The sequence below is a fragment of the Micromys minutus genome (assembly GCF_963924665.1).
Source record: "Micromys minutus genome assembly, chromosome: 12".
NCBI lineage: Eukaryota > Metazoa > Chordata > Mammalia > Rodentia > Muridae > Micromys > Micromys minutus.
In genome coordinates this window covers 11718687-11735573 of record NC_137981.1, presented here as the reverse complement: position 1 = coordinate 11735573, position 16887 = coordinate 11718687, and the positions used below count along the sequence as shown (strand labels likewise).

Sequence of the window (16887 nt, the reverse complement as noted above, 5' to 3'; positions counted from 1 at the left end):
TTTCCTCTCTACTGTTGATGTCGGGTAGGCTGGTTCTCTAACTTCCACAGGTTCTCCATGTCCTCCTTTCTGGTCTTCTCAGAGGACTGCTGTGGTTACAGACATTCATACTGTCAGCTGGCTTTTGCCTGGGCTCTGTGTTTGTGTGCAAACACTTTGCTCACTGAGCCGTCTCTTGCATGCTTGTTGATTTTTGAGACAGAGCTTTGCTGTGTATCCTAGGCTGGCCTCAAACTTGCAATCCTCCTGCCTTTCCTACCACAGCTTCTTTGCTTTACTAGATGTCTTAGTTAGTGTTCCATTGCTGTGAAGAGATACCATGGCCACAGCAACTCTTAAAAAGGCAAATATTTAACTGGGGCTGGCTCACCTTTTCAGAGGTTCAGTCATTATCATCTTGGCAGGAAGCATGGCAGTGTCCAGGCAGCCATGGTACTAGCGAAGGAGTTGAGAGTTCTGCATCTCGATCTGACTGCAGCCAGGAGAAACTGACTCTTCTGCACTTGGTGGAGCTTCAAAGCTCACTCTCACAGTGACACACTTCTTTCAACAAGACCACATCTACTCCAATGAGAACATGCCTCCTAATAGTGTCACTTCCCGTGGGCCGAGCATATTTAGACCTCCACATTAGCACATTGATTTAATGCTCAGAAGTGATGATGCGAATGGTTTTCTGTTTCTAGTCTCAGAGGACACAGCTTTCAGCACTGCTCACTCAGGCGTACAACACAAGTTGGCACACAGACTGCTGCATTGGTTAATGCTACTGTAGGAAGCCATGGCTGCATTCTCCCTAACCTCGTACATTTGTATTAGTCAGGTGTCTTATACTGAAAGCACTTCAATCCCACAAGAAACGACTGTAAATTGTTTTCCAGTAGGGGTTTGAGAAATTAGATTCATCAGTATTTTTTATCATTATACTTTTAATGTCTTTCTTAAAAGCCAGCAGCCACAACAAAAGCAAATACTTCATTATTGAGGCCAATGATAGGTCAAAAAAATTTAAGTTTTTTTATTCAGTAAGTTTCAGTTGAACTAAGTTGATAAACATACTAACAATGACAAAGCAATCTAAGTGATTACTACTCTGACATAGTTACATTTTATAAGGTAAAATTTCCTCACTTAGTAGGAATGCCTAATTTATAAACTGGGGCCATGGAAATCTTCTTATATTGATATCTGGGTTGAGAATTAGTAAAGATAAAAGTAGGTGGGCAGAATATTCTAAGGAGAAGGAAGAATATTTTCTACTTTCCAGATCTCTGAAGTCCTTCACATACAAATCTGTGTGCAGATGTATGTGTGTGGGCATATGTGTGCACACACATACACACACCAAAATACTTAAGCTTTAAAGGTGGAGGACCTCCCAGATTCCTCCAGCTATATACTCCTCTGCTAAGGATCCATCTAGATCCTTAGATTTTTATTTGTTTGTTTATTTGTTTATTTATTTATTTGTGAATGTGTCTGTGGGTGTTGTAGTGTGCATAGAGACGTTTGAGCACAGGCTTGGTTGGATATGGAGACCCAACTCAAGTGGTTCAGCTGTGCAGCAAGTGCTTTAACCATTGAGCCATCTCACTGAACCATCGTCATATTCTTTATCTGTGTCCTTCCTAATTGTGTGTGTGTGTGTGTGTGTGTGTGTGTGTGTGTGCATGTGTGTGTGTGTGTGATAAACTTGTGTGATTCTGTGTGCTGTGATAGTAAGGAATAGGACCTGAGGAGCCCTCAAGAGCCCCTTCTCTGAGGCAGCATCAGGGTGCAATGTGAGCCTCAGCCCACCCAGAGCAGGAATCTGAAGCATAGGACGGTCCTGTGCTCATCAAGTCAGTGTCAGAATCACGTTAAATTATACAGCAGCTAGTTTTTGTGCTGAGAGAAACAGAAGCTTGCTTTATGTAGAAGCGTCAGCATTCTGTGTTGGAAGTTTGGGTAGAAAAGTTTTCACCTCAACACTTGTACCTCTTACTGTCTCTTATATCCAATTCCATATGCTTTCTCTAAAACTCAGTATAGGCCAGCTTAGTCTGTTCTCTCACATGGTCTTCATGCAATGTAATTCAGACTTTTCATCCCCAAGCATATCCTCTCTTTTATCCCTGTCAACATGTTAACATGTACTAACACGTCCCATCCTGAACTGCCCATCTGAGGTGATGGGACCACTAGTTACCTGGCTGTCTAAGTGAGAAACCTAAACTTAGCTCCATGTCCCTTACCTCAGTGACCACCCATCAATTCTGGCTCCTTTCTCAGAATGACCTCGTCTCCTCTTTCTTCCCATATAGGTTTAAACCTCATTTTGTCAGGACGTGTCCATTCTGTCTACCTATCTCTGACCTCAGTGACTGTCAGTGCAAATTGGCACATTTCACACCATCTTCAGTACTTGACCGTGACTTTGAGAGTGCTGAGTGCATTCTTTGTCTTGCTACAGAGGTTCTAAATGACATAGCTTCTGCCTGCTTCCCAGGCCATCTCTCCACTTCTTGAGTGCTTTCTGCTTCATATAATAGGTCTGTCCGGCTTGCTGGCCTACACATCTTTAGAATGTTGTTGATTCATCCTAGGAGACCTTTCTTTTTCTCAAGTTATTCAGACTTGTCCTTCACACCGAGCTACAGTATCTGTGGAATCCCCTTTCTGATCTGGTGTCTCTCACCTGTCTTCTTGGACTTCTTTGTAAAGAGCTTACTTTACTGTTCTTTCCTCACAGGTGAGGGACAGTATTGTATCTACTCTTGCAGCCCCTGTACCAAAACATAATGTCTGACATGTAATAGACATTTCATACGTATTTGCTGTGTATACCTAGGTTTCCAGATTATTGTTTTGGAACTCAAATTTCATGAGCCATGTCTTCAGATTGGAACAGATGGTCATTCAGTGGGCTATAGTACGGGGGAGGGGGAAACTTTAAGTCCTCTGTCCCTGTTTCAAACAGAGAGGCTCTTTTATATATGGGACTTTTTAGGAAAAGGTTCTGCTGAAGAAAGGGATTCTATGTTTCTAATTTTGGTTTGGGCTAGTGAAAGAACCACACCCTCAATGACAAATATTTTGTTTTATTCACTGAAGCAGGTTTAATGAAATATCCATGGCCTCATGTGTCATGCTCTTTGTTGTTTTTATCATTGTTTCTAAAATTTATAGATAGTTTCGAAGCTGTTTGTATTTTAATGTTAATTCCACTTCCCCAAGAAGGGCTGCCTAGTCATATGACTCCAACTGAACCTTCATTTTAATTAGTAAAATAAAGGAAAACCAGTGACTGGGTGGGCTAAGGGAGGTGGAGAGGACTGAGAGGTCTGAGGAGGTCAGAGGACAGAGGGTGAAGGTTGTGGCAACATGGAGTTTCCCAAGCACCAGCTAGACCCAGGTGATATTTATTGGTGTTAAATAGCTATGAACATTAAGGATTTTATCTTATATGAAGGGTAGTTTGTATCTTTGTCTATTTGATGTAATATTGTTGTGTAGAGGGTTTGTGGATTGAAAGTTGAACATATAAACCTGTATGAAAAGCTATGGGGCTGTAGAGTTGTATTTATGTGGGGTTTGGGGGTAGAGAAACACCCCGAAATGGAGGCGGAGAACAGGCAGTAGTAAACTGCCAGGGAAGGGAGTTGGGCAGGCAAGTTGGGCCATGGTGGCAGCTTGGACCGGGCGCCAGAGGTGTGCGCAGCACCGTATCAGGGTCAGGCCTGAGGAGTGAGACCTCAGGGCCAGTAAAGAGATAAGCATTTTTATTTTTTAATATTTACTGCAACAAAAATTGATATGCATGGTGGTTTGAGTAAGACGGGCCTTCATAGGCTCATCTGTTTGGATGTTCAGTCACCATGGAGTGGCACTATTTGAAAAGCTAGAAAGGTTAGGATGTGTGGTCTTGTTAGAGGAAGTATGTCACTGGCAATGGGCTTTGAGGTCTTAAAGGCCCATGCCATCTCAGGCTTTCCCTCTCTGCCCATGGATCAGGCTTAGCTCTCAGCTACACCTTCAGCACTGTGCCGTCATGCCTGCTGCCATGCTCCCCACATGATGATAATGGACTAAGTTCTGAAACCATAATGAAACCCCCAATGAAATGCTTTCTCGTGTAAGAGTTGCCATGGTCACAGTGGAGAGTGGTAGAGGATGGCAGCTAACATTGATCTCTGATCTCCAAATGTGCATGAATACATACATATGTGAATCCAACAGAAGAGTACACTGCGCACACACACACACACACACACACACACACACACACTCGAGTGTGCATGCCCGGATGCATGCATACATACATGTATTTGGAGAAAATGAACTGAAATAAAATAATAGAAATAAATCAAGTACTTTGCTTTTCTTATAGGTGTGTGGAAGTAGTGAAAGCCTCTCAGTATGTGGAGCTGGCCAACGATCTGGAGATTAACAAAGCAATTACGTACTTAAGACAAAAGGACTTTAACCAAGTAAGTGCCACAGCATTCTGCATGTTAGTTGGTCCAAGCAGTGAATTCAGGGAAACTTCTTTCTAGATTGCTCTTTGAGTACTGTACTCCTGAGCTCCACTCACCCAGAACTCTGACAAGATTTTATATGTTGGTTATGTTTATTAAAATGTAAATACTTCCCACATACAGCATATTGTTAAATTACCAAACCTTATGTTGTCCAGCCCTTGAAATTTCAGACTGTTGTGCAAAGTGCTAAGGCTTGTAGAAGCCAGTGTGTGCAGGGAGCCCACACAGTAGTCTGATGTGCTTCTATTTTGTCCTCTGCAGAATGGCTTTCTTTGAGGCTGTTTCAGGTGTTTCTTATGACAGATGGGTCCCGTGCTAGACACTGGCTTAGAACCTGGGATCCCTCACTGGCACGCTGCTACCTGTTGTCATGAGGAGGGGTGGAGCACTGTGAGCCTTTCGGTACTTGCTCAAGTACAGCAGAGCTGAGACAAAAGCAGACGTTCACAGAGCTTCAGAAAAGAGTGGATACCAACGTAGGACAAGCAGAGTACATTGGTTTCCTAGTTTATAAAGCTAATGGCTAGTGCCCTGTGTACTTGCAATTCAAGACATCATTTGAGTCAGACAGCAATGCCCAGAGGAAGCCACAGCATCTTTCCTTCACATCGTCTAAGCCTGTGCTTTCTCTTCCTAATGAAGGACCTTTCTCTGAAAACAACAGAAAGGGGTAGCTTCTCTCCAGAGACCGGGGATGAGGACTCTGGGTACTAATAAAATAATGGATATGTTATAATACCAAGAAGTAGGTGATTGCATGTGTTAATTCTCCATACTTACGTTTACATCTTTTAGTATTAACAGAGCACTAAAACCTTCCAGAGATCGATTCCTTATCACTGCTCTGTCATTTTACCACTACACCATCACCCATGAAAACATCCCTCTCAGGGCTGGAGAGATGGCTCAGAGGCTAGGAGCATGTTTTTCTTTGGCAGAGGTTCTGAGTTTGGTCCCTGTACCTACATCTGGGGGTTCACAACTGCTCATAAATCCTGCTCCAAGGAATCTGATACTTCTCTGGACTCTTTGGTGACCTGCATTCACATGCACATAGTCACTTAAGGACATACACATACACACATTTGGAAAACTAATAAAAGCAAATCCTTTTTTAAAGTGCCACAGTCAGCCTCAGTGGCTCATGCCTGTAATCCCAGCACTGGGGAGGTGGAGGCAAGAGAATCAGAGATTCAAGGTCTCCTCAGTTACTGGTGAGGGTTAGGTCAACCGACCTCCATGAGACCCTGTATCAAACAAACAAACAAACAAACAGACAGACAGCCATTGTAAGTCTATTGCTGGAGAATCATGTGATGTAAGACAGATGGATTGACTGGTCTCTGTTTTCTTGCTGGAGTGATCTTGGGACCTGAAAAGTAATATATGAGCATAAAGTAGTGTATGGTTATAAATGACACAATGAAGAAAATTTTATTTCTCTTCTCTTGACATCTTATTTTTTAATTTTATCTTACTTTTAGAAAAGGTAATAGTACATTGCCATAGTTCATATTTTATAACTGCTTGTTCAAAACTAAGCACTCTTGGCGCTGGATAGGTGGCTCATCAGTTAAGAGACTAGCTGTTCTTCCAGAGGTTCTGGGTTTGGTTTCTAGTACCCACATGGCAGCTCACAAGCATCTATAACTTTACCTCCATTGGATCAGACGCCTTCCTTTGGTCTCCATGGGTACCAGGCACATAAGTGATACACAGATATACATGTAGGCAAAGCACTAATATATATAAAATAATAAAATAAAAAATTTAATAGAAGCACTCTTAACTTTTTCTGTTAAAATTACCCCAGATCTTATCATCTCTTGTTCACTTTGCTCCTTCCATTCAAAATATCGTTTTTGTTGGTAGTCATTTGTTTGTTCTGTTATGCGGTGTGTGTGGTGTGTGTGTGTGTGTGTGTGTGTGTGTGTGTCTGTTTGCGTGCACACACGTGCCCATGTGCAAAGCTGGGCTCCAACTCACTCTTATTCTCCCCTAGCTTGAAAAGGCAGAATACATGTTTGGATGTTTCCTCTCCAGTGTTAGAGTAGTCTAGAGATGTCTAACAGTTTCTTAAGGCCATGAAAACCCTTTAAAAGGGCACTAGCATACTCTTATGGGAACCAAAATTATGAAATTTCGTTGTTTTGTTTAGTTTGTGATGCTAGGCGTCTAAGACCTTTCTCGATAGGCACTGGACCTCTGGTCGATACCTCTGGTTTGGAGTTCAGTGTTTAAAACCTTAGTCTTAACTAAGCCTGAGTCATCCTGCCTGCGGGTGTGGCTCCTGCCTGCAAGGCACATTCTTCTGGTTAGCTGTGGGTGTGGCTGATGGCGGTAGTAAAATGAGGACACACGTTGGCCTCAAATAGGAGATCTCAAGGTGCCAAGCAAATGTGTATGTGTTTAAAAAGGAAGAGAATAAAGCCCACTCTCTGTTTTCACCTTCTTCTCATAGCAGAGTCATTTCTCAGTTGGATCCCATGTAAGTTGGAAGTTCATGTAAGGCGCCTAAGTGTTCTGTGTGCCATTTAGATAGCTTTATATCACACTTGGCAGGTGGCTCAACATGTACTTTGATTTCTCAGGACTTGAAGATGAAATTATATATATCTACTTTAGATAATATTTTGGCAACATTCCCAGAATTGTTGCCTACTATTGATTTTGAAAACTGTTTAGCCATCCATTTTTTTCTCTCTTAGCACCTTAGTGACATTTATAGAAGCCCCCATCCCGTGTTTTCGTCTCCTTTGTGTTCTTTTTAAAGAACATCTTTCTGAAAATACATTCATCCTTTTGCTGCACTTCATCCAGAATGTTTGGAGGGATTTTGGTCCTCAAGCTCTCTCCAGTGCCTCCCAAGTAGTTTATAGTGTTTTTCTATAAATTCTCTGGTTATTCTCTATTGGAAAGTGGTCCATAGATTGCTGTGTAATAGCTGCAACCAGAAGCTGCAGCATATTCTATCAGGAGCAAATTGGACTGCCAGGTAAAAGGTGTGAGGTCCTCACCCCAGTCCGTAGCTGGCCTCTTCTCATCATCGGTCCTTTCTTCATCTGTGTCTGATCCTCTGTTAAAACTTCTGATTGCTCTTAAATCCAGTTCTCCTTTCTTGTTTTAAAATGTCTGCCTTTCTGTTCGGTGAATTCTTATCTTAAATGAAGTGCTTGCCGCTGTCTTCTTGTGTATACTGCCCCTCCCTTCTGTCCTCTGTCTTCACCTCACACGGACCCCCTCCCTCCTATACCCTCTGTCTCCACCTCACACAGACCCCTCCCTCCTATACCCTCTGTCTCCACCTCACACAGACCCCTCCCTCCTATACCCTCTGTCTCCACCTCACACAGACCCCTCCCTCCTATACCCTCTGTCTCCACCTCACACAGACCCCTCCCTCCTATACCCTCTGTCTCCACCTCACACGGACCCCTCCCTCCTATACCCTCTGTCTCCACCTCACACGGACCCCTCCCCAGCCACACCTTTGGATACTGCTGTGGCAGTGTGGTAATGTTGGACAATCTGTGTCTAGGCTGTGGACACGCTGAAAACGTTTGAGAAGAAGGACAGCAGAGTGAAGAGTGCAGCTGCGACCAACCTCTCGTTCCTGTACTATCTGGTAGGTTTTGGTTTTTACAACTAAGAGTCCTTTATGTAACAGCTTCACCTTACTAAATCTGCGTAAGAAGACTGGTGCAAACTCCTCGGACTCAGGTGCACCAAGGGCCTGACTGTGACCGTGCTGAAGGGGCAGGGTTTTCAGAATGAGGACGAAGACTGTCCCTAATGAAACGGGGGTAGGGAGGACTGGTAGTGAGGAAAGCACCGGAGAATCATGGACTGACCACTGCAAGCTGACCTAGAGACAGTCAACCCCTGTGCTAGTGACAAAGAAAGTGGTGTCTCAGGTTAAAGGAGTGCAGAGTACCATCTGTAACAAGCATTCATTGAATGTCTACTAGATGCCAATCACCGGGGCTCCTGAAAGTGGGTGGCACCACTTATGCCAGTTGCCTTCCAATTGCAGACTTGATTTGCCCTTTCCTCTGCCTCAGATAGCAGCTTCTTCCCACCTCTTCAGGTTCTGCTGAGTCCCCACCCCAGCAGCCCTCACAACAGCCCCCTTCTGAGTTCTGGTTGTTGTCCAGAAGACAGCGGTATACATTTTTGTTTGCCTAGCTGCATTCTGCTTCATGGTACCAATTTCTGTATAAGTTGTAGTTTAGAGTATACACAAAGACTCACACACAGATGTTCACAGCAGCAGTATTCATAACAACCAAAAGGTGAATGTAAGAAAGGGGTAAGCCAAATGTGGTACATCCATCCATTGGATGTTAGTCAGCCATTAAAAGCAACAGATTGTTAATACATGGTACCTTACAAACACACCAAGTAGAAGTGGCTATATCCCACTTAACATCCAGTGTCCTGGAGGAGAGAAATAGAAAGAATACAGATTTCCAGAAACTGGGAGAAGAGAAAGGAGAGCATCGCTGCTAATGGACACAGGATTCCTGTGGAGAGGAAGCAGATTATCCAGGAGAGAGGCAATAGTGGTAACTGCCTAACACTGACACAGATGGCCATGCCACGATGAAGTAAGGGGTCTGTACACCTCGTGTAAGGGATGACAAGGTCCTTATTAAGCTTCTGGCTGAGAAAGAGAAGGTAGTACATAGGCATTCACCTGGTGGGTGACACAGCCAGGTGCAGAGCAGGGGACAGATGAGGCCCTTCCAGCTGTTTCAGGGCCTCGGGTGGGACGGCAGTGCACAGCAGGTGGGGACGTAGGGTTTGGGCATTGAACATGGAACCACCTGCATATAGATGCTGTCATCAGACCATGAAACTTGGAAAGACAGCCACGAGGAGCTTGGCTGTTTGAACTTGACAGCTACAAACATTTGTTTAATTCATCTTTGTTTATCATCTCAGAAAGTCATCATTTACAGTCTCAGAAAGCCATTTTAGTAATCTCTGAGCACTCTAGAGAGATGTGAAGAAAGCCGCTCTATCTTTTATGCTTTGTTTAGGAAAACGAATTTGCCCAAGCCAGCAGCTATGCAGACTTAGCTGTGAACTCGGATAGATACAACCCATCAGCCCTCACTAATAAAGGGAATACGGTTTTTGCAAATGGCGATTACGAGAAGGCAGCTGAGTTCTATAAGGAGGCCCTAAGAAACGATTCTTCTTGTACTGAAGCACTTTATAACATTGGTAAGTTCCACATGGCAACTTGCATTAAGGAATTGTCGGCCTTCCTTTAAGAATAACAAATTATTCCAAATGGAGTTTATAATTCAAAAGCCATGCTATGTAAAGTTTGGGTCAGTGTTAGTTGCTCTCCAAGAAGACTTTTTAATATCTGTATCTACCACAGTTAGAAGACCATGTCTTCAAGTTTCTGATGATATGGGATGATGTTTTTAAACTTTTCCCAAATAGGTAGAAGGAAAGAAAATCATCTTTCTTTTTTATTATAAAAAAATGTCAAATGTACTTTTTAGTGCCACAGTTTGATACATTTTAACATTTTGCCAAATATGCCTCAGAATTTTTAACATTTTTTTTATTTTATGCACGTGGGTATTTTGCCTGTATGCCTGTCTATGCAACACACATGTGGTTGGAACGCACAGAGGTCAGAACGGGGTGTCAGATCCCCTGGAATTGACATTACAGATGGTTGTGAGCCACTGTACTCAAAGTGTGGGTACTAGAACCCAAGCCTGGGTCCTCAGGGAGAGTAGCCAGTGCTCCTAACTGCTGAGCCACTTCTCCAACCCCTCATATTTTCTCTGTATTATTTGTACTATTCTAATTCACGGAGGCCCATCCTCACCCCATCCCCTTCCTGTCCTTCAGAGGTTGCCAGATATGGGCACTGGTGCTTCCAGGGTGTTCCAAACAAATACGTGCCTTTAGGACTGAACTCGTTTCTTTAGTTAATGGTGTTTCTTTTAAATTATGCTTTTCTCTGCATGTGTTGTTGCTTGATTATGAATTTTGTTTGTGTTTTTGGCTTTTTTTCTTGTCTTTTTTTATATTGTTACTTTTCTTTGTAACAGTATAAACCATTTCCTAGTGTTTAGCAATTTGCAGATAAAGGCAGGAGGAGAGGGTGCCCGGCAGATGACTGGTGCCTGCCACACACTTAAAAATCCAGGCAAGGCAGCACATGCCTGTCATCCCTTTGGTAGGCAGAAGGCTGGCGATAAGCTGGGGTGTGCTGGCCAACTAGTCTAGATGAGTTGGTGAGTTCCAGGTTCAGTAAGAGGCCCTGCCTCAACAAATAATGTGGAGACGACTTGGGAGATACTCATCATGCATCTCTGGCCTCACAACTCTATGCATGTGCATGCACACATACATGTACATGACATACCAAGAGGAAACAATAAATCAAATCCATATTCATTGGTGAGAATGATGGAATGGGCTGAACTAGTCTGTTTAGAGATTGGACTGTTTTTAATGTGCCTGATAAAAGGAGGAAGACACACTGCCAGCCCTGGAGGTGAGGTGTGGACTAGGGGAAAATAGCTAGTCGAGGCACCTTGCTGAGAGATGGCAAGGAATGGAGCGTGTGACATCTGAGATCTGGACAGGGTTTTACTGGCATAGGACAGAGACGGGCACAGGTGTTTCTAAAGAGCTTAATTGCCTGTTCAGTGCTGATTTTTTTCCTTTTAGTTTATAAGTTCTAGATATTTTAGGTTCTTTTGTATATTTTCTTTTTTTAATTGGATATTCTTTGTATTTACATTTATTTCAAATGTTATCTCCTATATTCCCACTCTCATCCCCCCTCCTACTTTTAGATTCTTACAGCTTTATTTTTCTTGTGTAATTTAAAAGTAAAATTCGAATTTTTTAAAGATTTATTTACTTACTGTATGTAAGTACACTGTAGCTGTCTTCAGACACACCAGAAGAGGACATCAGATCCCATTACAGATGGTTGTGAGCCACTATGTGGTTGCTGGGATTTGAACTCAGGACCTCTGGAAGAATAGTCAGTGCTCGTAACCACTGAGCCATCTTTCCAACCCATACTTTGAATTTTTAAAACATTTTATTAGCAAGCATTAATCATATATAATAATAGGTTTTATTATGACATTTGCATGAACATAATGTATTTCTGTTATATTTACCTCCAGTCCCATTACCCTCTCTTATGTCCTCACTGCTGTGATCCCTTTCCTCTTCCCAACTACCCTCACTTCTACTACTAGTTCTTTTGAATTTTTTTTGTAATGAAATAAAAACTTACATTTGTTCCCAACCTGTACAATCAAGTATCACATTTATCCCTTCATCTCCCCTGACTTTAAATGTCTCTTAATTATGTTTTATAACTGCATTTAGATCCAAGGTATTCTACTTTTTGAGTCAGTTTGTTGGATCATGTCTGCTATCCTTGGTGTATCCCCCTGCTCCACTGTGTGTGTGTGTGTGCACACACCTGAACTCAATAGAGCTGTCTGTAGCTTGTCTGCTTGGAGAAATCTCACCTACTGTTGTTTTTTTAAAAAGTCCTCAGTTCCCTTTCCTTTTCTCTTTGGGATGAATATTTGCATACTCTTAAATATTCATCCTGTGGCTCTAAGGACAATTATACCAGTGATGCTGCTGCTTTCTTTCCTCTCAAGGCCTCACCTACAAGAAGCTGAACCGTCTGGATGAAGCCTTGGACTCCTTCCTGAAACTGCATGCAATCCTTCGGAACAGCGCACAAGTTCTTTGCCAGATAGCAAATGTGTATCTCACTTGAAAACTTAAGGACATAATTAGTTCCCTCAATTGGATATTACATATTAATTATTAAATAATATTAGCCGTAGAGATAATTGGTGAGGATAACATGACAGATTTACTGCTAAAAGTGCTCACTTGGTAAAAGATCATTTGAATCCTAAGAGTAAATAGATTAAAAATTAAAACTTAAAAAATTTAAAAAACTTTGACAAATTAAAAAAAATTAACTCTTAATTTTTATAAAAAAATAAGTGGAGGAATTGAAGACAACATTTTGAGTACACATAGCTCTGATTGAAAGTCAGTTAAAGGGTTGGAGAGATAGCTCAGTAGTTAAGGGCAGTGACTGCTCTTCCAGAGGTCCTGAGTTCAGTTCCCAGCAACCACAGGGTAACTCACAACCATCTGTCATGGGATCTGATGCCCTCTTCTGGTGAGTCTGAGGACAGGTACAGTGTACTTTTAAATGAAAGTCAATTAAATACTTTAGTATTGTATTAAATCATACAGGATATTGACGACTAATTAGTATTGTTGCCTTTGGGTATATAGAAATAGTGAATAGACATATAGCTCTGAAAACTCTCATCCTCACAATTCTTCAGTACTGTGTGGCCAGTTCATCTGCACTCATGGGCTGTGTGCTGTGTGTGCAGGATTAGAGCCTGTGTTTGGATCTCTGTGCATGTGCTGTATGAAGCATTGCTGTCACGTCAGCAGCTGTAACACGTAGCTTTCTTGGTTTTCTCACTCACTGTTAGGAGAGCAGGCATGAGTTTGTGTTTTTAATACCTCTTACTATACTGGAAAAGCACTTTGATTTCTTAACTGACATTGTCCAAGGTACGAGTTAATGGAAGATCCCAACCAGGCTATTGAATGGCTGATGCAGCTGATCAGCGTTGTTCCAACTGATTCCCAAGCTCTGTCTAAACTGGGAGAGTTATACGATAGTGAGGGAGACAAGTCCCAGGCGTTCCAATACTACTATGAGGTAGGTGTGCTGCCTCACTTTCCTTCCAGTTTCTGACACGCATTTGAAAGGGAACAGGCCCTACCTAACATTTTAGAAAGGCTTACTAGTCTAAAACAATAATGATTTAGTTAAAATAAAACAATTATAATTTTGATTCATTTTAATTAAAATGAAAAATACTAACTCACTTTTAAGAGTTGTGTGTTTACGTATATGAGTGCTCTGTTTGTGTGTGTTCCTGCATGACAGAAGAGGGCATCAGGTCCCATTACAGATGGTTGTGAGCCACCATGTGCTTGTTGGGATTTGAACTTAGGTTTCCTGAAGAGCAGCCAGTGCTCTTAACTGCTGAGCCATCTTTCCAGTCCCTAAGTCATGATTTGCATCACCTGATTCTTTAAAATATTTACTATGACTCAGATCATATATAGCTGAAAACTGTCAAGTGTGCCTAAGATTTTAAGTCTTCTATAGTTTTAAAACTAGAATTCTTTTGATAGCTTATCTTTTTATAAGAAATCTATCTAACAGATAAATTAATTCTTCTGTATTGTTACTAAAGTTGAATTGTCACCTTCTACCTTTTCTCTAGTCATACAGGTATTTCCCTTCTAACATTGAAGTCATCGAATGGCTTGGAGCTTATTACATTGATACCCAGTTCTGTGAGAAAGCCATTCAGTACTTTGAAAGAGCTTCCCTTATACAGTAAGTATCTGAATTTTATGTTTAGTTAATGTCTTACATTAAGACTTTTTTAATCCCTAAAAATAGTATCTGATAAGCCTAATAAATTCATGAAAATATCTTAAGTTACCTTTTTTTTGTATTTTGTGCATTTTTCTTTGTCTATGTTGTGACAATATATTTTCTTTTACATAGGAATTTAAAAAACTTTTATAATATACTTTATCTGTTTTTTTCTTTGTATTTCAGTGAGAAATAGAATTTATTTATAAATCAGAAAGAGACTTTCTCAGTCTTAGGACAGTTTTATTGCTAACAGAGTCTTAATGGGGGAAATTGTGTTGGTGTCAATTTACAGTTGCTGCACATTGAATATTAAAAATTAAACTGTTTTAAAGTTTAAATTTTTTCTATTTTTTAAGTTTTTATTGGATGTTTTTCACATACTTATTTAAACATGATGAACTGTATGACATCCTGCTTTGTCTTTGGCCAGATTATATTATGAGATGAACTGTAACTTAGAATCATTGGAAGGGTGGCAGAAGGCCTGGTGATATAAGTAATCTGTGAGCACTGCCCTTACTCTTCCATGTCCCCCGGGTCCTCATCCTTCTCAAAGCTCTGCAGTTCCTCTCAGTGTTTATGTTTCAGTTCCTTGAAGATGGCTGTCTTCCATGTAAAGTCCCTTTATAACTTCTCTCCCTAGTTTTCTCTGCATTCACTTCATTTGCTTCTGTTCTTCTGCCCTTTTTTGTGACAGAGGCATTCAGTGTACAATAACTACAATTCCTGTATAATTTTAATCATGTATTTTTTGTTCTGTACACTATAATTTTCTTTCTGGTATGCTAAATTGTATGTAACTATGTTTTTATTTTCAACTGATACATAATAATTTTAGATATATGTGCTAAGTATATATTCATTCTTCTGTCACATAGATCCTTATATATTACAGACAGTAGGCAAATGGTTTAATTCAAGTTAATTTCCTTTTGTAATATTTACAATAGAAGGGTCTCTCCTGGTTGTATTACTTATATTTTTGAGGTTCTTAGTAATTTAGTATGTTTCTAATTTAAGCCTATAATTTTGTTATATTTTTTTTATAAATTACATCTTAAAATATTAAAAATTACTATCCCAAGCTGAGTATAATTGCTTATGTCTGTAATACAGTGCCTGAGAGCTGAAACTCCTCAGGTCCAATTTTCTGAGGAACCGCCAGACTGCTTTCCAGAGCAATTGTATGAGCTTGCAATTCCAGCAACAATGGAGGAGTATTCCTCTTCCTCCACATCCTCACCAGCATTTGCTGTCACCTGAGTTTTTGATCTTAGCCATTCTGACTGGTTTGAGGTGGAATCTCAGGGTTGTTTTGGTTTGCATTTCCCTATGACTAAGGATGTTGAACATTTCTTTAGGTGCTTTGCAGCCATTCAGTATTTCTCAGTTGAGAATTCTTTGTTTACCTCTGTACCCCATTTTTAAATAGGGTTATTTGATTCTCTGGAGTCTAATGAGTTCTTTGTATATATTGGATATTAGTCCTCTATCAGATGTAGGATTGGTAAAGATCTTTTCCCAATCTGTTGGTTGCTGTTTTGTCCTAATGACAGTGTCCTTTGCCTTGCAGAAGCTTTACAATTTAATGAGGTCCCATTTGTCGATTCTTGATCTTAGAGCATAAGCCATTGGCGTTCTGTTCAGGAAATTCTCCCCAGTGCCCATGTTTTCAAGGCTCTTCCCCACTTTCTCTTCTATTAGTTTGAGTATATATGGTTTTATGGGGGAGGTCCTTGATCCACTAGGACTTGAGCTTTGTACAGGGAGATAAAATGGATCGATTTGCATTTTTCTACATGATGACCACCAGTTGGACTAGCACCGTTTGTTGAAAGTGCTATGTTTTTTTTTATTGGCTGGTTTTAGCTCCTTTGTCAAAGATCAAGTGACCATTACTGTCTGGGTTCATTTCTGGATCTTCAATTCTATTTCATTGATCTACCTGCCTGTCTCTGTACCAATATCATAGAGTTTTTATGACTATTGCTCTGTAATACAGTTTGAGGTCAGGGATGGTGATTCTCCTGGAAGTTCTTTTATTGTTAAGAATAGTTGTTGCTATCCTGGGTTTTTTGTTATTCCAAATGAATTTTCAAATTGCTCTTTCTAACTCTATGAAGAATTGAGTTAGAATTTTTATGGGCATTACATTGAATCTGTAGATTGCTTTTGGCAAGATGGCCATTTTTATTATATTAATTCTGCCAACCCATAAGCATGGGGAGATCTTTTCATCTTCTGAGGTCTTCTTCAGTTTCTTTATTTAGAGATTTGAAGTTCTTGTCATACAGATCTTTCACTTGCTTGGTTAGAGTCATACCAAGGTATTTTATATTATTTGGGACTATTGTGAAGGGCGTTGATTCTATAATATCTTTCTCAGCCTGTTTAGCCTTTTAGTAGAGGAAGGTGGTTGATTTGTTTGAGTTAATTTTATATCCAGCCATTTTGCTGAAGTTGTTTATCAGGTTTAGGAGTTCTCTGGTGGAATTTTTGGGGCCACTTAAGTACACTATCATATCATGTGCAAATAGTGATATTTTGACCTCTTCCTTTCCAATGTTGACCTCCTTTTGCTGTCTAATTGCTGTGGTTAGGACTTTCAGTACTATGTTGAATAGGTAGGGGGAGAGTGGGCAGCCTTGTCTACTCCCTGATTTTAGTGGGATTGCTTCAAGTTTCTCTCCATTTAGTTTGATGTTGGCTACTGGTTTGCTGTATATTGCTTTTACTGTGTTTAGGTATGGGCCTTGAATTCCTGATTTATCCAAGAGTTTTAACATGAAGGGGTGTTGAATTTTGTCAAGGCTCTCCGGATCAGATTCCCTATAGTATTTTTAGATACAAGAAATCCACCCTAAT

The 16887-nt window shown here is 40.8% G+C and overlaps 1 protein-coding gene across 1 annotated transcript in view; it reads left to right on the top strand.

Moving 5' to 3' along the window:
• Window positions 1–16887, top strand: part of IFT88 (intraflagellar transport 88) — a 96917-nt gene that overhangs the window by 45136 nt on the left and 34894 nt on the right. The window contains exons 15-20 of the mRNA XM_080925949.1: window positions 4370–4469; window positions 8059–8145; window positions 9563–9749; window positions 12188–12296; window positions 13137–13287; window positions 13862–13977. Coding sequence (XP_080782075.1) covers window positions 4370–4469; window positions 8059–8145; window positions 9563–9749; window positions 12188–12296; window positions 13137–13287; window positions 13862–13977 — 750 coding nt within the window. The remainder of the gene's footprint in view (window positions 1–4369; window positions 4470–8058; window positions 8146–9562; window positions 9750–12187; window positions 12297–13136; window positions 13288–13861; window positions 13978–16887) is intronic.